The following is a 23,226-nucleotide window of genomic DNA, read 5'->3' on the forward strand; positions in this document are numbered from 1 at the left end:
CTCACAGTTATGTGGATCAGGAATTTGGACAGGGATTAATTAGCAAGGTGATTTTTCACTCCACTGTCATTGACACAGCCATTCAGCCATTCAGTGTTACTCTGCTGGAAGGTCACTTTGTCTGAAGTGTTCAAAATGGCCTTACTACCATGTCTGGTGTTTTAATGGGGTGGCTGGAAATCTGGAAAGGTTTTTGACCAGGGCACCTCCAGGTGTCCTCCCACGTGGCTTGGTAACCAGCTTGCCCCAGAGTGTTTCAGGAGACATGGGGAAAGCTGCAAGACTTCTTGGCCATCTTTCATTAGACACAATCTCTGACAAATTATGCACATCTTCCAACATGCAAAATATACGCACCCCTTCCTAAAGAACCCAGCTTCCTTGTTCCATTATGGCATTGTCTTAAAGTCTAAGATCTTACCATAGAAATCAGGTCCAAGGGCAAAACAGGCTCTCCAAGGGTAGCTCTTGATTATGCTTACTCTTGATCAATGGGTCTGTGGATTTAAGATGGAAGTTATCTATTCCACACACAGTCAGCATGCAAAGGTGATGCAAGAATAAGAAAACTGCAATAGACACCCCCATTCAAAAGTGGGAGCATCAGGAATACGCAGTAGTCACCAGTTCTAGCAACCCTAAAGTCTAGGCAAGCATATCTCTACAGCTACACGATCAGGGCCCAGTCATGCTCCCTGCAAATGATTCTTCATGGATCTGACTTTGCCGTTAGGGCTTTCGCTTCTGCCTTGTAAGTCGTCTTTACTTTTCTGTAAAAAATGGACCATGTTTGCTGCTGAGTAGCCTTTCATTCTATTTCCTGCCTATAGAAATCTGAGGACCTAACAAGCTGTTGCGTTTTGAACTGTCCTTGTGCACTTTAATAGAAGCTGATGGTGCTTCTATCATTGAAATCTCTTGCCATTTTTGTGTCTTCCTTTGCCTCTCTACCTTTGACTGGGAGTCAGAAATCTGTGAATAATGCTCTTAAGATTCTTAGAAACATTTTAGTCTGGTTGAGAGAATTTTTAAAAATATATTTATTTATTTATTTGGCTGGACCAGGTCTTAGTTGCAGCATACAGGATCTTTAGTTGTGGCATGCAGGCTCTTAGTTGCAACATGTGGGATCTAGTTCACTGATCAGGAATCGAGCCCCAGCCCCTTGCATCGGGAGCGTGGACTCTTAACTGCTGGACCACCAGGGAAGTCCCTGGTTGAGAGAATTTATGAGGCAACTTCTCAATCTTCTGAAGTATAAACTACAGTTTCATATCTACACCCTTAGAAGATGTTCCCCTGAGACCATAAAAAAAGTGAAGTGGCATTTTTGAGATTTTACCCAGAAATCTCCTTAGCCAAATGCAACAGTTCATGAGTTGCATTTTCTGTTTCCCCACATTACTGAGGTGACAGCGTTGCCAAACATTCTGCCACTACAAAACAGAGGTGGGTTGTTTTTTCATCCTGTAGTAACAATTTCCTCATCCTTTCACATACGTCTCCAAAGCCATTCAAGCTTCTGCCTGCTACCTGGTCTCAAAGTCAATTGCACGTGTTTTCAGGTTTTTCTCACTGCAGCACCCATTTCTAGTTACCCAACTCCATTTCAAGTAATGCTGCATAACAAACTTTCCCCAAACTTAGTGGCTTATAAAAACCAACATTTTATTACATTTCATAAGTTTGTAGGTCAGAGTTTGGGGCAGATCTTGTGGGCCTTTTTCACATGGTGGCGACAGAAGTCACTCCGTGGGATGAAGCTGGTGGATGGACATAGTACAGGGACAAAATAATCAGCCACCCTAACAGAGACCTTGTCTTCCAGGTGGTATCATTTGCAGGAAGGAGTATATGGAGAATCATGCACTGAGTCTGCAAGGCCTGAATGAAAATTAGGGAGAACTCAGTTTTTGTTCTTACCCTGTAAAATGACATTGGTGAAGATAATTTACTCGATGCATTCTCATCAGTTAAAATAATTTTCCTGTTATGAAAGTATTCAAGTATCAATAGCAATCTAATTTACAGCAAAAATAATATATCAATAGATTCAGAAATGAGCTAGGAAAAATTAGACGTGGAAATGAAACAACCATATTTAGGAGTTTCTTTTTTTTCTTTTTTAGTAGTGGGAAATGTTTTTTAAAAATTTTTATTGGAGTATAGTTGCTTTACAATGTTGCATTAGTTCTTACCACATGGCAAAGTGAATCTAGAAGTTTTAGCATCAGAATTGTGCTAAACCCACTCCACAATTTGCATTTAATAAAGAATGTGTGTCCTCGAGTTTACAAATTCAAGTAGAAGAGCATACCCACAAGATGCCAAATATTTTATCGAAGTGGAAACACATGGAAACTTGGCAACTTATATTTTGCCTATGATGGTCCTCTACACCTGAATACTTTGAAATATGTAAGCATCATCTTAAATATCTGTTAATATAAAATATTAAAATGTGTAGTATTTTCTACCCAAGAAACAAAATGCCTAATGGCCAATCTTGGCCAATCTCCAAATCAACAAACGCTAGTCGAGAGTTACCTGGATTTCTCAGAAGGAAAACATCATTCTAAATATAATTTAATTTCATCTTGAATATTTAATATGTAGCTCACTAAAACTTTTCCAAAGTGGAAAATTTTTCTTTTAATATTCAACCTCTACCATTTCATAGTAAATAATATACAGTATAAGCCCTCATGAATCAAAAGATTTCCAAAGGTCATAAGAAGTTTTTTCAGAAAAACCACTGAAAATTTAAATATCAATTAAAATATAAAAGTATTATATTTTAAGCCTCAGTGTTAACAATTTTAATATACTGAAGACATTTATTGGAATAATTTGCTTACATGACCAATTTTTCTACTGAGGACAAATGTAAAAGCACACAAAGTAAAAATCCTTTGCCAATAATATGCATTCCTTTGTTTTTATTTATTAAACTATGTATTTTCCCAAATCCAAGCTGTGTTAAAAGTGCATTAAAATTATGAAGGGAAGTGTGAACATTGTTGCAAAATAATAGGTTAAATTTAAAAATTATGTTAGTGTATAACTAAAAAAATCTGTATTTAAACTGGGAATACCTTAAGGTTAAGAAAGGATTTGCATAATTTATTTACTTTAGTAATGTTTGATGTTATATAGGTTCAGAATGAATCTTCCTTTGTTAGTCTGTTCTGTAACATTAGTCCCAAATTACAGATGGTAGTAAATTAAGACCTGATTCGTGGGAAGCGACTAGCTATGCTCTGTTAGTGTCAGACTCTGCTATCATACTCAATATTAATGATATGATATCAGTATCATTGAAAAATACTTGTAACGCAAGGTGAGGCTGTTAGTCATTTACAAGATTAAATATATTGCTGAAAACTTATATGCAAGGCAGATTTTAATCAGTATTTTTTTCAATTACAAATTTTATTTAAGACATCTAGTTTCAATCCTGAAAGTAATCATTCAATTAATAATACTTATTGTTTTCATCTTTTATGTTGTTGTGGATTTTGATTATGTATATGTATATATATGGCATATATATGGCATTCACTTCTAAGAACACATCTTAAAAATTGTATCACCTTGCATGTATAATTATCTCAATGAGACCCTTCAAGTTTCTGTAAATTAAACAGATGATGTCTATGTATTTTTAAATACACTTTAAAAACACCCATATAATAAACCTTGGGAATATTATGCTAAGTGAAAGAAGTCAGACACAAAAGACCATATATTGTATAATTCCATTAATATGAAATATTCAGAATAGGCCCATCTGTAGAGAAAGAAAACAGTCACCAGGGGCTGGAGGAAAGGGGGAACGAGAAGTGACCACTTAATGGACACAGAGTTTCCTTTTAAGTGATGAAAATTATCTGGAACTAGAAAGTGTGATAGTTGCACTGTATTGCGAATGTACTAAAAGTCACTGATGGTAAATGTTACATGTATTTGACCACAATTTAAATTAAAGAAAAAGACACATAAAATATAACAGTTCACATCAGACATTCAAGGAAACACTAGTTGGAAAATCTTCAAAAAATTATTATGTGGTGCTATTATCCATCTTTTAAACTGTGAAGTGTCTCTCAGCTATCCTCAGAAAAGTTTTCTTCCTAATAGTGGGTCCTTAGAATTTCTTGATTGATTTGAGGAGCTCGTATAGTGTTGATTGACCGTAGGATGTTCTGAAGACCAAATAATAGTTCATTTTCCAAGAGACTTTGGGCTTTTTGTGATCCAAATCATACATTCCAGTAGTGGAACAATTACTTACTGGAAATCCAAAAACTAAATAATAAGCAGATCACTGCCCACATGTCATTCAGTATGCAAATTGAAAATTAATAAGTGCTATGTGTAAAGGGTTAGGTTCATTTTAACGTGTCAGTTATGTGATTAGCATTAAGTAGAAATAAACAAGTGAGCACATTCTACGTTGGGTATACATTTTTTTTTTTTTTTTTTTTTTTTTTTTTTTTTTTTTTTTCGGTATGCGGGCCTCTCACTGTTGTGGCCTCTCCCGTTGCGGAGCACAGGCTCCGGACGCGCAGGCCTAGCGGCCATGGCTCACAGGCTTAGTTGCTCCGCCGCATGTGGGATCTTCCCGGACCAGGGCACGAACCCGTGTCTCCTGCATCGGCAGGCGGATTCTCAACCACTGCGCCACCAGGGAAGCCCTTGGGTATACATTTTGATACAAACTTGGGGTCATGCATGGAAGTGGTAGTGACAGAATTTCTATGTCTAGGCTGCTTCAACCATATAAACTTCCTCTTCCTACTTGGCATAATATAAAACGGAGTGAACAGATGTTTATGAAATGATTTGGGCAGAAAGATGAGGCAGGAAATGGTGCCATTTTTTTTTCCCCTACCTACAAGTTTGTTGGCAAAACTTGCCATTTTTTTCCCCCTACCTATAGATTTGTTAGCAAAACTTGCAGTGAAGGAGAGAATGCATTCCACTTGACTGTCTAGCTCAGTTTGTGGGAAGCCTGAGCCCTGGGCAAACAATTTGCAGACACAAGGGACTCGAGTAGGAAGGCAAGGGAGCACCGGAGGCAGAAGGGCATCGCTGGATCAGCGGAGCCTGTGGAGCTAGGAGCACATTAAGGCAGAGGATCATCTGCTACCTTACAACCAAGGAACAACGTGAATTACTGGTTTTCGTTGAAAGGAAGCAGCTACTGGAAGTAGTGGCTTTGTGTAGTCTTTATCTCTAAAGCCAGGCATGCCCAAACTGGATGAACTATATTAGTTGGAATAAACCTCCATCAACTTCGGAAGAATGGTCCCATGGACTAAGCTTCCCTCACCAGAATTTCTACCTTTGGAGCGTAAGCACAGGCAGTGTTCTAAATGAATGTAGCCTTTCTTTGTTTTTGCCAGTGGTTTAATTTTCAATCTTGCTATCATCGGCATGTTTGTGTCCCCCACAAATTCATACGTTGAAACCCCAAGGTGATGGTATTAGTAGGTAGGACCTTTGGGTGGAACCCTTATGAGTGGGATCAATGCCCTTATAAAGAGATCCCCCAGAGCCCCTAGTCCTTTCCGCCACGTGGGGACACAGTGAGAAGTCTGCAACCAGAAAGAGGGCCTTCACCCTGATGCTGGCACCCTAAGCTCAGACTTCCAGCCTCCAGAACTATGAGAAATAAATTTTGTTGTTTATAAGCCACCTGGTCTACGGTATTTTGTTATAGCAGCCTGAACAAACCAAGATAAATCTTACATCTAAACAGAGGTTACTGAATGAATAACATAGAGTGTTAGTTCACTGACTCAACACACATGTTCTGATCAATCCTGATAAATCATATGAATTTATATAACTATTTCCTTTAAATACCATTCTTTTTTTTTCATTTTGGCTGTATTGGGTCTTCATTGCTGCACGAGGGCTTTCTCTAGTTGTAGTGAGCGGGGGTTACTCTTCATTGCAGCGCGCAGGCTTCTCATTGCAGTGGCTCCTCTTGTTGTGGAGCATGGGATCTAGGCACGCGGACTTCAGTAGTTGTGGCACGTGGGCTCAGTAGTTGTGGTGCACGGGCTTAGTTGCTCCACGGCAGGTGGGATCTTCCCGGACCAGGACTCGAGCCCGTGTCCCCTGATTGGCAGGATGATTCTTAACCACTGTGCCACCAGGGAAGTCCTAAATACCATTCTTATAAGAAAAAAACCTCTCAACTTCTGCAAAACAGGGATTGATTTTATGTTTCATTTTCCATTTATCTTTGAAAGTCGACTCAATTCTTGGGAATTCTTAACTTTATGTTTCCAGCTTTGGTACATAATTAAGTTTCCTTAAAAATTATAATTTAAAAATAATTCTGCTGTTTTCTAGAGAATAATTAAACATACAGATAATGAAGATGTCAAGGGGAGATTTGAAATAATCTTTCTGAACCTCTAAATTGTTCTTACAAAACTGCTTTCTTCCCTGTTGGTGTAGTGAGAATGGAAAAGCACTTTCCCAATGGGCCGTTATTTCAGAATCAGTGGACCCAGATGACCACCCTCCTTGTGGTGGGGTTTGTAGAGCAGATGGTAGGAGCAACAAGGGCTGACATTACGAGTAATTACTCCACCGTTGACTATTGTGTTCTGCACTTTGTGAAGCACAGCAACCTATGTTGTACAGTACTTCGGAGTGAGAAAATCTTATAACACTAAACCAGTGAAACATTTGTTAGGAAATTTGCACTTTATCATTGTTTCTTTGAGCAAGGAAAGTTATTTTCTGATCATTTTGAAATTAGGATCTCTGAGTAGTACTCCTACAAACAGGAAACATTCTGAGTTATTTTTTTCCATTTGTCTGTAAATTCAGTGATTTTTGCCTTAAAAGTTCTACCCTCTTGAATGACTAGCAAAAAATAATATCTATTGTTCTAGAAACTTCTTCAAAAAACGAGAATGAGAATGTATGCAAATCAATTTTAAAAGGTATATGTATCCATTTCCTATTGCTGCTGTAACAAATTGCCACACACTTAGTGGCTTAAAACTGCAAAAGATCTATTTTCTTACAATTCTGGAGGTCAGAACTCCAAAATGGATTTTCCTGGGCTAAAATCAAGGTGTCTGCAGGGCTATGTTTCTTCTGGAGGCTCTGGGAGCGAATTCATCCCCCTGTCTTCTACAGCTTCTGGAGGCTGCCTGCATTCTTTGGCTCATGGCTCTCTTCCCCCCTCTTAAACCAATCCAGTCCCACATTGCATCACTGACACTGACTCTTCGCCTCTTTTTCACTTATAAGGATCCTCATGATTACATTGGGCCCACCCAGATAACCCATCTCTAGGTTCTTAAGCACATCTGCAAAATCTCTTTTGCCAGATAAGGTTGACACATTCACAGGTCCCAAGGATTGAAATTTGAACATCTTTGGGTCATCACTCTACTCACTACAACATCATGTAAGATGGGCATAACAAGATGCTAATAAAAATGTGTTATAAATCATAAAATATATTGCACAAAGTATATAAATGGCAAAACACTACAGCGTGCAGGGTATTTCCCATGAATGAATAGGGTAGTTCCAATGAGCATTTCCAGTGATTAATTTCATATTCAGATATAATATTTTGGTATGTAATTACATAAATAATATATGTAAGGGACAAGGTATAATTTAATAACACAAACACTGTTGAAACTACCACCTAATTTCAAAGCTAAAATACTACCAATATTAAACATACCTGTATAGTCCATCAAATTCCATTCTCCTAATATCTCCCTAGGTAACCACTGTCAACTATTTTGTGTTTATAATTCCTTTGCCCTCAAAGTTTTATTAGAGAGAGGGAAAGAGACATAGATAGATAAATGAGAGAGAGAGAGAGAGAGTGCTTGGTTTTGAATTTTATGAAAAGGGTGCTATAACATATCTTTGACGCTTTTTTTAACTAAATTTAACATTTCTAAGATTTATCCTCATTGCAAATAGTAGTGTTAATTCATTTTCACAGCTATATGGTATCTGATTTTGTTGACATAATTTATTATACATTTTCCCGCCAATGAATGTTTGGATTGGTTCCAGTTTTTGGTTTTTTTGCTTTTGTTTTCCACTATCACTAATGGTGCTGCTATGAATATTTTGTATATGTCACCTGGTGCACATGTGGAAGGGTTTCTTTAAGATTTATACTTAGAACTAAAATTTTTGTATCTTGAGTATTCACATATCAAATTTATAATACAATGTCAATTTTTCCTACTTTTTCTATTTTTAGCTGCAGTATATAAGCTATCATTTTGCTCCATATCCTTGCCAAATTCCTTATCATCAAACTTCTTATTTTTAATAACCCAGTGGGTATAAATTGGTACCTCAATATCTTAATTAGCACATCTTTGTTTACCAGTGAGTCTGAACATTTTTTCACATATTTGTTGGACATTTGTGGTCTCTGCCCAGTGAAACATGTCTTCTTCTTTTGACTATATTCTACTCAGTTTTTTTTCTTTTTCTCATCCATTGGTATGAGATTTTTTATAGTCTGGCAATAGCCAATTGTCAGTTATCCTGTGTGGCAAATATCTTTTTCCACTGTGGTTTGTTTTTCCATTTTCCTTAAGTGGCCTGTTGATGAATAGAATTTCTTAATTTTGACATCATAGAATTTATTAAAGAATCTACCCTACTTCAAAGCCATAGAATACTCTGCCATATCTTCTATTTTTAAAAATTTTACTATTATACTTGAACTTTTACCCAAACTTCCTTTCTTGAGTGGTGTCACATTGGGATAGAATGTGAACTTTTTGTCATATACAGAAACATTTATTAAGCACCCAACACTAATCTGCAAACTACTTCCTTTATGTATCAAATAAGGGTTGTTTTCAGACTCTTCATTTTGTCCCATTGGTCAGTTTATCTTTGCACCAATATCATAATGTCTTACAGCATTTTAGTCATTTTAAGTATCTATTTCAGGAAGTCACTCTACTTTTGTTCTTCTTTTATAAGCATGCCTTGGCTATTCCTGAAGCTTATAATTTGTGTGATTGATATAAATATATATTAAAGATTTGCTTGTCAATTTCCTCAAAACATTTGTTGGACTTTTGCACTAAATCTAACAACTAATTTGGAAACAATTGCTCCCTTCATAGTATTTAATCTTTTGGTATAATCATGACATTTCTCTCCATTTAAGTACTTACGCATCAAGAAATTATAAAATGTTCTGCATAAAAGTCTTTAACATATTTTGGATGTACTTCTACATACGATTTTAGTCTTAGTATATGATATTGTCTTTCCAATTTTTCAGTTCATTTAAACCCCATAAATTATGCATTCATAGCAACATTTTTATATAGAGGAAGACTAGTTGAATTTATCTCCACTTTAATCAGTTTCTCATCATTTCTGTTTGCATTTTGGAACAGGATTCTGTGGGGTTTTGGTTTTTTTTCTGTCTTTCTGAAGTAAATTGATTAGAAGTCCACTTTATAAATGTTCAGGATTAAGCTGTGTATTTTTCTTTAATGACTTTCTTTCATCTTCAGTTTTGAAAGATTATATTACTGAGCACACTATTCAAAGTTCACTGTAATTTTCTCTTAGTATTTTGAGTAAATTGACCCATTATATTGTGAATTTCATTATTGATGTTGAGAAGTCTGTTGCCAGTCTAAATATTTTCCAGTATAGGTGATAAGTACTTACTGTACACATGCCATGCAATTAGTCTAGCTAAAGTCTATAATTAAATGATTTTTAGAATATTCACACAGTTGCACAACCATAATCACAAATATTTTTTGACATTTATCACTCCCTAACATCCATGTCACTCCCTGCTTCCCCTCAACTAGGAATCTACTTTCTGTCTCCATAGGTTTGTCTGATGTGGACATTTGCTATAAATGGAATCATATAATACATGGTCTTTTGTAATTGGCCTCTTTAGCGTAATATTTCATTCATGTTGTAGCTTGTGTCAGTACTCCATTCCTTTTTGGTGAATGAATAAATGAAACGTGATATTCCACACAATGAAATATTATTTGACAATAGAAAGATGATTTTTTTAAAAGGTATTTTCTTTTCCTTTGCTATTCTGCAGTTTTCATATAATGTCTTCATATAAACTTATTTTTACATACCTTTATTTGATATATTTTGAGTTCTCTGAATCTGAGCATTAGTTTCTTATGTTTGTTCTGAAAATCCTTGTCGTTTTCTCTGACTATTGGCTTTCTCTACTCTAATTCATCCTTCTGGGATCCTAATTAGATGCAGATTACTTTAGGTTTTTCCATTTTATCCTTAAGGACTCAACTTAAAAAAAATTTTTCTTTCTCCATTTCTCCCACTATTTTAATCTGGGATATTTCTTTAATACATTCTATTCAATTCTCATTTCAACTGATTCTTATATGCTTTTACATATTCATTAAACCTTTAATTTCAACAATTATATTTTCATTTCATTTATTATTCTATTTGATTATTTAAAAAATATCTCTGGTGTTATAGCTTCCTATATTAACTTTATCTGTTATTTCTTTAAATACATTTTACACGTTTATTTCCTATTCTTGATCTGGTTTTTCCATTGAAGTCCATGTCTGCTCGTCTGGTTTCTTTTGTCTTTTGTTAAAATATTGTCATTGTTATGAGCTCATATTTGTTTGAACCTAATCTATGATAATCTTGAGGGTCTAATGAATTAATCCTCAGTCACAAGTTCTGTTTTTCTACCTTGTGGTGGCCCAAGGCTCAATCTCCCAGTTCAGGCATTTGTGTTAGTTTATCATTCCTTTGGCTTTAGCTCACTCTTATTTTTATTACTCTTTTTGTCTTTGAAGAATCCTCTTCTTGTATTGTAAGACAGCAATACTTTTAAGAAGTATATATATTTTGTACCGTCATCCAGAAAATAATTTGCAGTCATAGGGCCCTATATATATATATATATATATATATATATATATATATATCTTTAAGACTTATTTTTTCACACTCTTTATATTATTTTTTAGAAAAATAAGATGAAAGTCAGCAAAGCTCTTATTCTCATAGTGTCTTCCTTCCATATTCCCTGCTTTTATTCATGATATGTTCCATCTCCTTTTCTTGTCTAGACTGTTTGCCTCCAGGTGGTAGACACAATGCATACATAATTCAACCTTATAACCCTTAGAATATTACCTGCTCCACAGAAGGTGCTCAATAAATATTCAATGAAGTAAATAATAAATTATAATAATTAAGATTCAGCCAAATTCCTATATTAATCATACAAAAATCTAGTGGTTACTGGATTTTCTGTCCCATATTTTACAGGACACGTTTTATTATGGCCCCAATGTTTGCCCAGCTAAATTTTATTTCATTTTGAAAATGAAGCCCAATTAGATTTTCCTCAGGAAGTCTTCCCCAGCCTCTCCACCTTGGTTCCTATTAGCCAGCCCTTCTTCGTGTTTCCCTAGCTTGCTGTACATGCCTCCAGCGTAGCAATTATAATGTGAAAATAGTTATCTGTTTACAGGCTATCTTCTACAATATAGTGAGCAATTGGAGAGCAGAGATGATCTTTCACTATTGTATTATCAACACTAAACTAAATTCCAGGTTGACAATATATGATAAAATAAGCATTTGCTGCATAATGCTAAATAACTTTGAGAATAATATTGATCTCTTAATATTTTTAATTTGAATAAATTCTGTTGAGTTTTTAGCTAAAATAAATATAATCTATCTCAGCTTTTCAATATACATGTGCTCCTATATATATATATATATATATATATATATATATATATATATATACCATTAAGTATTCACATCTTACTTTTTACAGACAGTAACTGAATAATGATATACTGGGGCAAAATTTATATCAAGTTAAAAATCACATGACTCTCAAATAAATTTCCAATAATTTAATAAGGTTAAGTACCACTTCCTAACAATAGCTTCAACAGTATCATCAACAACTTTAAAAATAGGGGTAGAAACTGAATTCTTTAACCTGGGAAAGAGCATCTTTTTCAGAAGATTAATTAGTATACTGAATGTTGAATTCGTAAAACCCTTCTCATTAAATCAAATTATAAATAAGAAAGGCAGTGATAATTGCCACTACAAACCCCATTTTAGATGCACATTTTTACAATCAACTGGAAAGCACTCAAGTGGTCCAGAACAAATACTGTGCTTGGCGGTTATTGCTGTGCTATTTTGTGATGATTATTTTTACAGTGCCGTTTTCATAGAGTCTTGTTTTAGACATATTACCTTCTGATTATATGCCTGGCACATTCTTTTTTAGAAATACTTTATGCTCCTAAGTTTTGCTCAGATTTATTGAGACATAAAGCAAAAACATATATTTGGTTATTGAAAATAAATGAACACATTTCAGTTTTTCACAAATTACGTAATTCCGTATGCACTAGACTCTATTCAATCATATGAAAAAGTATTTGCGTAAGAAAAGTGCATCACATAGCCATTGGAATGATGATTAAGAGGATTACCAGGAAATGCATAAAATACATTAAGTGAAATGAAAGATGCAAAAGAGTAGGTATGATAAATTTCAGCTATGTGAAAATGTGTAGGAAGAAAAGAAAACAACGGTATTAAGATATCAACAGTGGCAGCATCGTAGATATATATTTTCTTTGATCTGTAACAATACAATGTAAAAACACCTGCCCACAACAACAAAATAATAATTTGGCAGCAGGTTTTAAAGAGGCAGAGGGGGCAGGAGTGCTGCGCGCAGGTGTGTGAGTGAAGGGGAGGAGGAGAGAGGGAGGGAAAGAGAGGGAGACAGAGACACAGAAACAGAAAGGAATAGAGAGGAAGGAGAGGAAAGGGCAGAAAAGTGCAGAAATGAGGGAGTGAGAAGGCAGGGAGAAAAGGAAGCGGGAAGGGGTTGGGGGTAGGCTTAGCTATTGTATTAGAAATTACCTGAAAACACTAAGGAATTTAAAAATTAACTGAATTATGGACCAAAGAAAAGAGAAGTACTTAACTTTCTTTGTTAACTTTAGGTGATTATTTCTTTCTACTTTTTTCCTAATTGGTCATTTCAGTTCATTTCTAGCAATCCTATGCTTCCCTGTAAGGTAAAAGATGAAAATAATATTCTATATTTCACTTTAGCTGATACATAGGGTTGTGCTCTCTACTAAATTTGGTCTCCCACCAGGGTACCCCTATGGACAAATGACAATATGGCAGCAATTCGATTTAATCTGGGAGCACTTAGTTGTAGTGCTTGCAATTTCCCATCAGCGAGCGTGTTGATCAGTAAATCCCCAAATTCCTTACCAAAAGGCCCCACCATAAACCACATAAACCAGAATCTGTGTTAGTTTATAAAATGTTTGGTTTGCATACAAGGCAATCATGAGTGGCAGTGTATTACGCAGTCAGTATATCGTTAAAACGCTGAAATCAGAGCTTGTGGTCTGGATTATAGCTCTGCCATTTATTAGCTCTGTAATCCCATTGAAGTTGCTTAATGTGTCTTTGTTCCCTTCTCCACATCTGTAAAGCCAAGCACACCTAATAATCACAGCTACCTCACAGATTTGCTATGAGAATAGTAGAAGTAACCCATGAAACACCTAGTATAACATCTGGCACCAAGTGAAATGTGAACAGCTGTATTTGCTATGATGGAAAAGGGCCTTATGTACTCAAACAAATTAAATATGTATATGTATGTATGTTTATATATAAAGAGGGAGGAGGGGCAATTGATTAAAGACAAAATATAAAAATGCAGAAATGTTGAAATACAGAAGTCAACGATAAGCTTATCATAATAGTTCTGCAAATTTTCAAAGATATTATTCACCAGATTTCAACATTACAATTATCTGTCCCATATTCTTCTATGGCAAATTCAACTATCCCAGATTCAAATCAAAATGCCCCTAGTACTTCAAAACTAATTTAGAAACAGAAAATGCAAGCAAATTTCTATCTAATATGGCTTCTAATTTTGAGGGTCTAACATTTAATGAGTGTGGTTCTAAGTACTTTATGTGGATCAATCCAATGTTCACAAGAAGTCTATCAGAGGGTGTGCTGTTATAATCATCCCTATTTCACAGTTGAACAAGCAAGGTTGCGGGGAGATTAGAAAGCTATTCACTGTGAGAGCTGACATTTGATCCCAAGAAGACTTACTTCTGAGCCTGGTATATTATAATATTATAATCATTATAATATTCACCTAATAGAATTGTTATTTATTTGTACCTCATAATGTAAGAATTTCAAATACTAAGTCAGAAAATGTAGTGTGGTTCTATTATTTACTATGTGACATACAGATGGAATTTAAACCACATTTTAATGGAAACTTATTTTCAAATCCAAACATGATATATAATTTTACTTGGTCAACAAAATATTTTCCTACACAATTAATTTAAAGTGATTAGAATAGTGTGATACACTGTATTCTAATAATAATAATAAAATTTGACTTCCAAAATGTGAAAATTAGTCTTTCTATATTATGAAGTAATGATTACATTTCTATCACTGTTGTACAAGATTAATAATACACTGATACAACATTTAAAATAACATTAATTGTGTAACATGCAAAATGATGAAAAAATAAAATTAACTTCTGAAGGGTTTGCAAAAATGTATATTTCTACAAAAGAAGTTTCTAGGGAAAAAGAATCATTAATATCTCTGTTCTAAAATATTATGATTCCATACATGTAAATGTCAATTTAGCTGCCTTATAAGATTTATGAATGAATTCAATACATGGGTAGATTTTAGAAATGTGAGATACAAATATTGATTTCATTCTCATGATGTATTATCTCATATTTATTATTGTCTCTTTTTTTTACTCACATATAGCTTTCTATATTTCCACCCTTATAGAAGCATAGCCAGGGTGAACAGGGAAGATTCCTTTAATAAAACACTTACACCTGAAACTAACACAACACTGTTAATAAAAATAATAAATAAATAAATAAAACAGAAACCTCCCCCCCAAACAAACAAACAAACAAAAACACTTAGTCTTTAAGTATGTACAAGGAATGACTGAATTTTTAAACTGGCTTTACTAAGTCCACTTGACATTGTTTTCATATGCTGCATACACATCCATTTGTCTCTGTTTTGCAAAGCTGTTTCCTTCTTTGGTCCATGGCCTTTTATTATAAGCAAGTTATTTCAACTTGCGTTACAAGGACTTCTTTTAGAGTGGTATTATTTGAATGTTTTTTATACCCTTTTCTTTGCACATTTTCACTTATGGTCAGGATTCAGAAATAATATAATTGGTTGCTGAGCACAGATGGGATACATTGGCTATGAGGAGGTGGGCTTAAAAGTTTATTTTTGAAAAGCTGAATTTGTTTGATAGGGAAGCTTCCCATTACAGTGTTCATTTGCAGGCAGGTCAAAACCCAAATTGTGGGGACTGTTGAAACCTAAGTTTCTGGGTTTTCAGGAAATGGCCATTTTTCAGTTTTGCTTTGAACCTTGGCTCTAAACCAAAGACCTAAACATGTTAGTAAACAAAGATAGTCCTGGTTATTCACAAAAAAAGTACAATGGATATAGGATTACATTCGGCCTTGGTGACAGATGACAGTTGATGTTTTCCTTGTGTGATTTAGAAACAGAAACTGAAGGCTACTTGATGTCTTTTTTCAGCTCATTCTTGGAGCGTTCCTGGAAGATCTGAGATTGTGTCTATAAAGGTTATCACTAAACCAATCACATAAAGATGAGGAGAGTCTACCAAATTTTATCACATAGACTACAGCTTAAAAGGACTTTTATTTTAGCATCACAGAGTGTTCTCAATCAATAAATTCGTTACAGCATAAAAACACTTCATCTTTAAAAATATGTCTTAAGAATCAGTCCAGTAGGAAATTCTTGATGAGTCAGTCATTTTCCCTGGCAGGTATCATTATAACTTGTCTTGCTTTAGTCCTCCCTAGAGGTCAGGCAGAGAGAAACTGACTTTAGTCCAATCATTGATGTGTTTGGTGGTAGTTAAGGTGGATGCACAGATTACAGGACAGCGAGGGATGCAGGAACTGGCCACCAGCCATGGAGCTGTGCTTCTTGGGGCTCTGAACCCTAGTCTAGGAGAGGATGACCCGTCCTTGGCTGGTAGAAGCTTGTTCATGTATCCCCATTTATAAGCTCTGCAGATCCTCGAGCTGGTGAGATTTCCACATTATTGTGAGCTTTGTGATAGAAAGCTGAAGTGACCTCTGCTCCATTGTCACTTTGGAAAATACATGGGGCACTTAGCAAGCAGAAAAAATACTATCTGGTATGTAACCTTAGTTACAGTTAGAAGACAGGGATCTCAGTGCACAACTAATGATCAAGGCCACATATACATTTGTAACATTAACTACAAACTCTGAATCTGACCTCCTTGCAAGATAACCAATCTATGGGTCTGATATTATGGAAGCATTCTATGTGATTGCTTGGTCACTCTATTCTGACTACTGGTAATTTGGTGTTCAAGGAATGAAAAAATAGACGAAAACTGATATTCAGTTTCTCTGAATATCTCCAGACCTGGCTATTTTTTGTGGAAATGAAGCTTTCTTAAAATGTTCACTTTACTTATACTTATGAAGAAATCTGCACATTTATTTGCTCGTTTCAAAAGTCTAAGGGGAAAATTGTATTTGTAAAGTCATAGATAGTACTTATACTCATATACTGTGTACAAATACCACACATACACATAGCTGTCAACCTTTGTCACTCTATACATTAGTCCGGAAACTGTGAGCAAGACTTTGAAATCATTGACTCTCCTTTTAACTTAATTATGAAAGGTCTGATTGGGAAATCTCTTAAGTCAAATCTTAAAGGATTTGTCACTTTGGAAAACACATGGGACACCTAGCAAAAGGTTCATCCCTTATTATTTGAAAACCACCTTTTATTTTTACCAAATCACCAATTTCATAGAACTTACATATTATACTAAAGATGAGAAAATGTGCCTTTATTGTAAAGAAGTACATATGTTAATTTTTAAAAAATAGACAGCTTTCAAGAAAATTTCACTAAATGCATTCTGGATGCTAATGGATACCTACTAAAAGAAATGGTTCTAGAAAATAAATTCAAATCCGAAAATATTTTATTCTGAGTGTCTAATAGCAATCCAATATTTTATTCTGACAAGCCAGGAGAGTAAAATTTTAATGGAACATCCAAATACAAGCATGATAAAATTGTGCTCTTCTGTGGCCTTTTCTTTGGAGGCATATAGATCACAAAAAACCTGGGCAAATCCTCCGAACTAGAACAACTCTTGGTGGTAACAAGTGAGGGTTGTGAGGGGTATGGAAAGCTCACAAGGATGTCAGTGGCTTTTGCTATAATTCAAAGAAGCCCAAAGACTAACACATACAAGTCTAAATATTTTAAACCAGGCTTCTTTCACCCTTTCCTTCTTTTGTCACAGGATTACAGAGTGAATATCTTTCTTCGTCAGAAATGGAACGATCCTCGACTTGCATATAGTGAATATCCTGATGACTCCTTAGACCTAGACCCTTCCATGTTGGACTCCATTTGGAAACCTGATTTGTTCTTTGCCAATGAAAAGGGAGCCAACTTTCATGAAGTTACTACAGACAACAAATTGTTAAGAATTTTCAAGAATGGGAATGTTCTTTATTCAATAAGGTGAGCCATAGGCTTAAATCCCTGATTTCAGTGAAACAGAGTAGCAGTTTTTTTTTAGTTCTTAGTGAGTGTTTTAAAATTTTTGAGTAAGTGCTTTCATTGTTCCACTTAAGTTCCCACTATACCATTTCCCAAATATATTTAATCAACAATAAGACACCAAGTTCCAGATCCAGGAGCTATATGAGTAACTCTTGGAAATCCACTTTTTTAACAAATGGCTCCAGTTCTTACATCACCCAAGTGAGTGGGTGGTTTAAAGGCAAATTGAACGTAGCCTGAGTCATATGTTGTGATTGTATTTTTATGTATGCATACTTCCTTTAAATATTTATATGTGAAGAAATATTTAAGTTTTCTTGTCTGAGATCCATTTTGCATACATTATTTATCAGGTGTATGTATTTTTTAAGATGTCCTTGAGCTTCTGTGGTCATCCTTTAGAAAAAGATTGTATTTACATTTTAGTTATTTATTATACATTTTTCAGAAGACCAGGTAGCCTTTTAAAGCTAATATCAAAACATAACAATAATACCAAAATATAAACACAAAACATAACATTTCTTGACAGTTGAACTTTAGAACTCATTCAGCTTTGGCTGTTCATTTAATAGCAAACAGGTATAAATTCAGTAAATAGCTACACTAATCTACTTGATGACTTGTGTGCCACCTGAAAACTATTCTAAACATTCTAAAATAAAATGGTTATCTTCCATAATTGTTTTTATCACTTAGTTCAATTTAAAAAAAAAAACAGGAAGTTAGGACCAGAATTCATGTCATATTTCTTAGAAGAGACAATATGCTCTATTTATTGCAATAGGCAACTGCTTCAAAAATAGTTGTATCACCAGTAACATGTTTTAAAGGTATCAAGGTAAACTTAATATTGGAGCTGTAGCCTGAATTTTAATTCCTTAGATTTTACCTCTCTATTTTCCCTTTTGTTAACTTTTCTTCTCATCAGGAATGGGTATATTTGATTTTGAGTTCATCTCCTCAATATCAGGGATAGTTGCTATTTTTGCCAGATAATAGTATCAAATAGAAATAACAGGAATGCAAATTTAATCTTAGTAGCTTAGTGATTTTGAAAACTTTTTTCTACAAAGTGGTTTTGTAAATAATTCTAATGTCTTTATCCCAGTATATTATATCTGTTTTGCATATTTTTCTATTCCATGTGAACAAATTTCCTTTCCATACATTTATCATTTCCTAAGAATGACAAGGTGACATCACTCTATTGTGAATTGACACTTTCATCAGATTTCTGAAAACTAGCCAATATGTGTTAATATAATCCTGAATCATTAATTGTTGCATAATACATAAAGGGAGATTTCAGGTCTCATTCACTAATTAAATCCTGTGCTCCCATATGAATAAATAGCTTAATGGTGAATCCTAGGTCTAAGCAAGAGAATTTTGAACCTTTTTGGAAAATTACTAAAAAGCATAAGTATCAAAAGGTAGTGGGAAGATGGAGCAGATATAGTTTTCCCTATTTCTTCTGCCAAGTACAACTGAGAACCCTAGACACAATATATATCACAAACTTGGGGAGACTCCCAATGGTAGACATAATAACATTGACTGAGTAAGGACCTTGGAACCCAAGAAACAACATGGAAGTGAATTCGTGGGATTATTTTTTCTTTATAAATCTTAGACTGGGCTATGACCTGGACTTCTACCTCTACCTGGAAGGAATAAGGTAGCACCCACACCCCCTTGCCCTGACAGAGCAGTGTCAGAGAAAACCAGTGCAAACAGAAAGTTTAAATAAGATCCAGAGTCTCATAAAATATTATAAACATGTCTAGGCTTCAACCAAATATCATTCACCATACAAAGAACCAGAAAGTCCTGAAACTGAATGAAAAAAGACAATCAACAGATGCCAACAACAAGATGATGAGGTTGTTAAAATTATCGACAGACGTTAAAATGGCCATGACGAAAATGATTCAGTGAACACTTACAGATATGCTTGAAACCAATAAAGAAAATAGAAAGCCTCAACAAAGAAATAGAAGGTATAAAGTGGAACCAAATAAAAATTTTAGGACTGAAAAATACAATATTAAAATAAAAACCTAGTGGATGGGCTCAGTAGAAAAATGGAGAGGACAAAGATTCAGTGAACTCTAAGAGTAGTGAAAAAACTACCCACTCTGAGCAACAGAGAAATGATAGATTGGGGGCCAGGGGAGGACAGCGCCCCAGGGACCTCTGGCAGTATAACGAAAGTCTAACATTCGTGTCATCAGAGTCTCAGATGGAGAGGGAGAATAGGGTATAGAGCTACAAAAAATACTAGAGGAATTAATGACTGAAACTTGCATAAATTTTGCAAAAGGCATAAACCTGCAGATTCAAGATACTGAATTAAATCCCAAAGATATTCATACCAAGTCACATCATACACAAACTTCTGAAAACTAAATAAAAATCCTGAAAACATCCAGAGAATAACAACAGCTTATCTATAGGGGAAAAATAATTGAAATGATAGCAAATTTCTCATCAGAAATGATAAAAACCAGAAAGAAGTGACATATATTTTTCAAGTGCTGCAAGAAAGGAATTGTCATCCTAGAATCTTGTACCCAGTGAAAATATCCTTCAGGAATGAAGGGGAAATTGAGACCTTCTTGGATAAAGGAAAACTAAGAGAATTTGTCACAAGTAGACTTCCCCTGAAAGTATAGTTAAAGGAAGTTTTCTAAACAGAAAGGAAATAATAAAAGAGGAAACGTTGGAATGTCAAGAAGGAAGAAAGGAAACTGTCATCAGAAATATGAGCAAATATAATAGACTTTTCTTCTCCTCTTAAATTTTCTAAATTATATTTGACAGTTGAAGCAAAAATTATAACATTGATGTAAGGGAAAATGAAAAATAAATAATAAAACATTTAAAATAAACATATTGACAGATATTAACAAGATGAATAGTCAGCATTGTCTAATACCCTTTAGTAGGCATATGACTTGAAATTAACTGTTTGGGAAGATGATTTCTTAGTATATATAAAAATATAAAATACACTTATCCTTCAACTCAACAATTCTGCTTCTAGGAATTTACATTACTTATGTGTTCACGTGTACACAAGACACATTTACAAAGATGCCCACTGCACCACTGAAATAACAACAAAAGAAAAGACCCTAAATATTCACAAATGAGAACAAGGCAGAACACAATGATAGCCCAACATCATGAAGTACCCTGTGTGAGATAGACCTAAATGTATTCATAAGAAAAAGCCTCCAAAATATCTTTAAGGTTAGAAATGTCTCATGCTTATTTTTGTTTAAAACAGTCTATATATTTAAGCCTAAAAGTGTATGGAAAGATACACGTATATCTAATTCTATACAAGAAGTGCAGAAGGATGCCCACAATTGGTTAAGAATAACAGTTATGGAAATGAGCTGTAAAACTTGGGTAGAAATAAAGATGAACTATAGATTTCACTATATGTAAGTTAATATTGTTTGACTTTTTCAGTAAGAGTTATATATTACTTATGAATTAAATACATATGTTTTAAGTGACAGAGGCTTTTAACCTGAAGTCACAACCCTTGACTCCTCTGTGATGTGGATTTCTGATGGCTATCAGGGGATCCATGCCAGGTGTAAACAAAGCAAATTTACCTCTTTTCCTGCTAATTTGAAAATTAACTTTGTGAAAGGTAAAATTTATTTTTAATTGTAAGGTACCATTTCATTTCAGACAGATTTTGGGTGTCATAGGTTGCAAGAATATATCACCAGGTAGCATGAAATAATCATTCTGCAAAATAATAATGTTTAGAAAATTTCCATTGATAGAATTGAAATACAATGTGTGTGTGTATTCTATTGTATCCTATATGATTATGGCTATTTAGTTGTTTATATCAAGTCATTGGACTTAGAAAGTGGTGCCATACATTATGAATTTCCCACATTTCTTCTAATATTTTGAGAAAAGTTATAGAATAATTCAGAATTGCATCTTTCGTCTTTCAGTATGAGTTCAGATGAAACCGATGATGTCTCTTGGCCCCTGGTTTTTGTTTGCTCTATCCTGGCTCACATGATCAAAGACTAAATTCATTTTTTTGTGAGTTGTTTTTGGAAATCTCACAGGACTTTGAAAATTTCAAATGGCAAACAGTTTCTTTGTTAACAAAAGTTGTGCTAGGAAAAATAAATCTTGTTCAATTTACAAATGGAGCATCTGTGATGTTTCATGAGAGATCTGCTTTCCTGCCTGTTCAAAGAAAGAAGCAAAATATCCTGGCAAACCTGACCTATTGAACTTATCCATTTCTCTCCACTTCCTTCTCTTTTTTTTTTGTACATGTTTATGTCTTCATTTTCTCTGCCTTAAAATTCTTCATATTTCCTAGCACCTTGGTGATAGCATTTTAGCTTAATCTTTGATTACTTGAACTACCATTAGGAGGCCAATTTACTTCAACTGATAATCATCTGGAGACAGTAGAATTTGTAATTATACTTTCTGAAATATCTTTCTCCTTTTAAAATGTTTTTCTAATTATTTTTTAAATGAATTTTTATTGGAGTATGGTTGCTTTACAATGTTGTGTTAGCCTCCACTGCACAACAAAATATATCAGCCGTACACATACAGATATCCCCTCCCTTTTGAACTTCCCTCCCATTTAGGTTACCACAGTGCACTAAGTGAGTTCCCTGTGCTATACAGCATGTTCCCATCAGTTGTCCATTTTATACATAGTATCAATAATGTATATGTGTCAATCCCAGTCTCCCAATTCCTTCCACCCCACCCCTTTCCCCCTTGGTATCCATACATTTGTTCTCTGCGTCTGTGTCTCTATTTCTGCTTTGCAACTAAGATCATCTATATCATTTTTCTAGATTCCACATATATGCATTAATATACGAAATTTGCTTTTCTCTTTCTGACTTACTTCACACTGTATGACACTCTCTATGTCCATCCACATCTCTACAAATGACCCAATTTCTTTCCTTTTTATGGCTGATATACTTCCTTCTTAAAGCCACTAAAACAAAGAAATAAACTGAATAAGGAGTGAAATGACATTAACACACAGGAAGATGAAAGTAATGGGAAAGAAAACAGTGACAGATGAGTGATGACAAGATATTTTAGGAAACTTGAAAATGAACGCACTTGTGAAAACTGACTTCACAGAGATAACCAAAACCTAAGCCAAAGTGGGGGAATGCAAAAGGAAGAAAATAATACCCTCAAACTTTTAGAAATTTGAGGCAGGTAGGAGTTCAGAAAAATGGGGTCTAGGGGACTTCCCTGGTGGTCCAGTGTGCAAGACTCCACACTCCCAATGCAGGGCACCTGGGTTTGGTCCCTGGTTGGGGAACTAGATCCTGCATGCGTGCTGCAACTAAGAAGCCCACATGCCGCAGCTAAGACCTGGCACAGCCTAAATAAATAAATAAGAAAATGGGGGCTAGAAAGGAG

The 23,226-nt window shown here is 34.8% G+C and overlaps 1 protein-coding gene across 4 annotated transcripts in view; it reads left to right on the plus strand.

The window, feature by feature from the left end:
• The window catches only part of GLRA3 (glycine receptor alpha 3), a 173,796-nt gene that overhangs the window by 78,856 nt on the left and 71,714 nt on the right, over nucleotides 1–23,226 (plus strand). For all 4 annotated transcript variants that reach the window (XM_067040029.1, XM_059071044.2, XM_059071045.2 and 1 more), the window contains exon 4: nucleotides 17,504–17,727. In XM_067040029.1, coding sequence (XP_066896130.1) covers nucleotides 17,504–17,727 — 224 coding nt within the window. The remainder of the gene's footprint in view (nucleotides 1–17,503; nucleotides 17,728–23,226) is intronic.

Source organism: Kogia breviceps, chromosome 8, assembly GCF_026419965.1.
Source record: "Kogia breviceps isolate mKogBre1 chromosome 8, mKogBre1 haplotype 1, whole genome shotgun sequence".
Lineage (NCBI taxonomy): Eukaryota > Metazoa > Chordata > Mammalia > Artiodactyla > Physeteridae > Kogia > Kogia breviceps.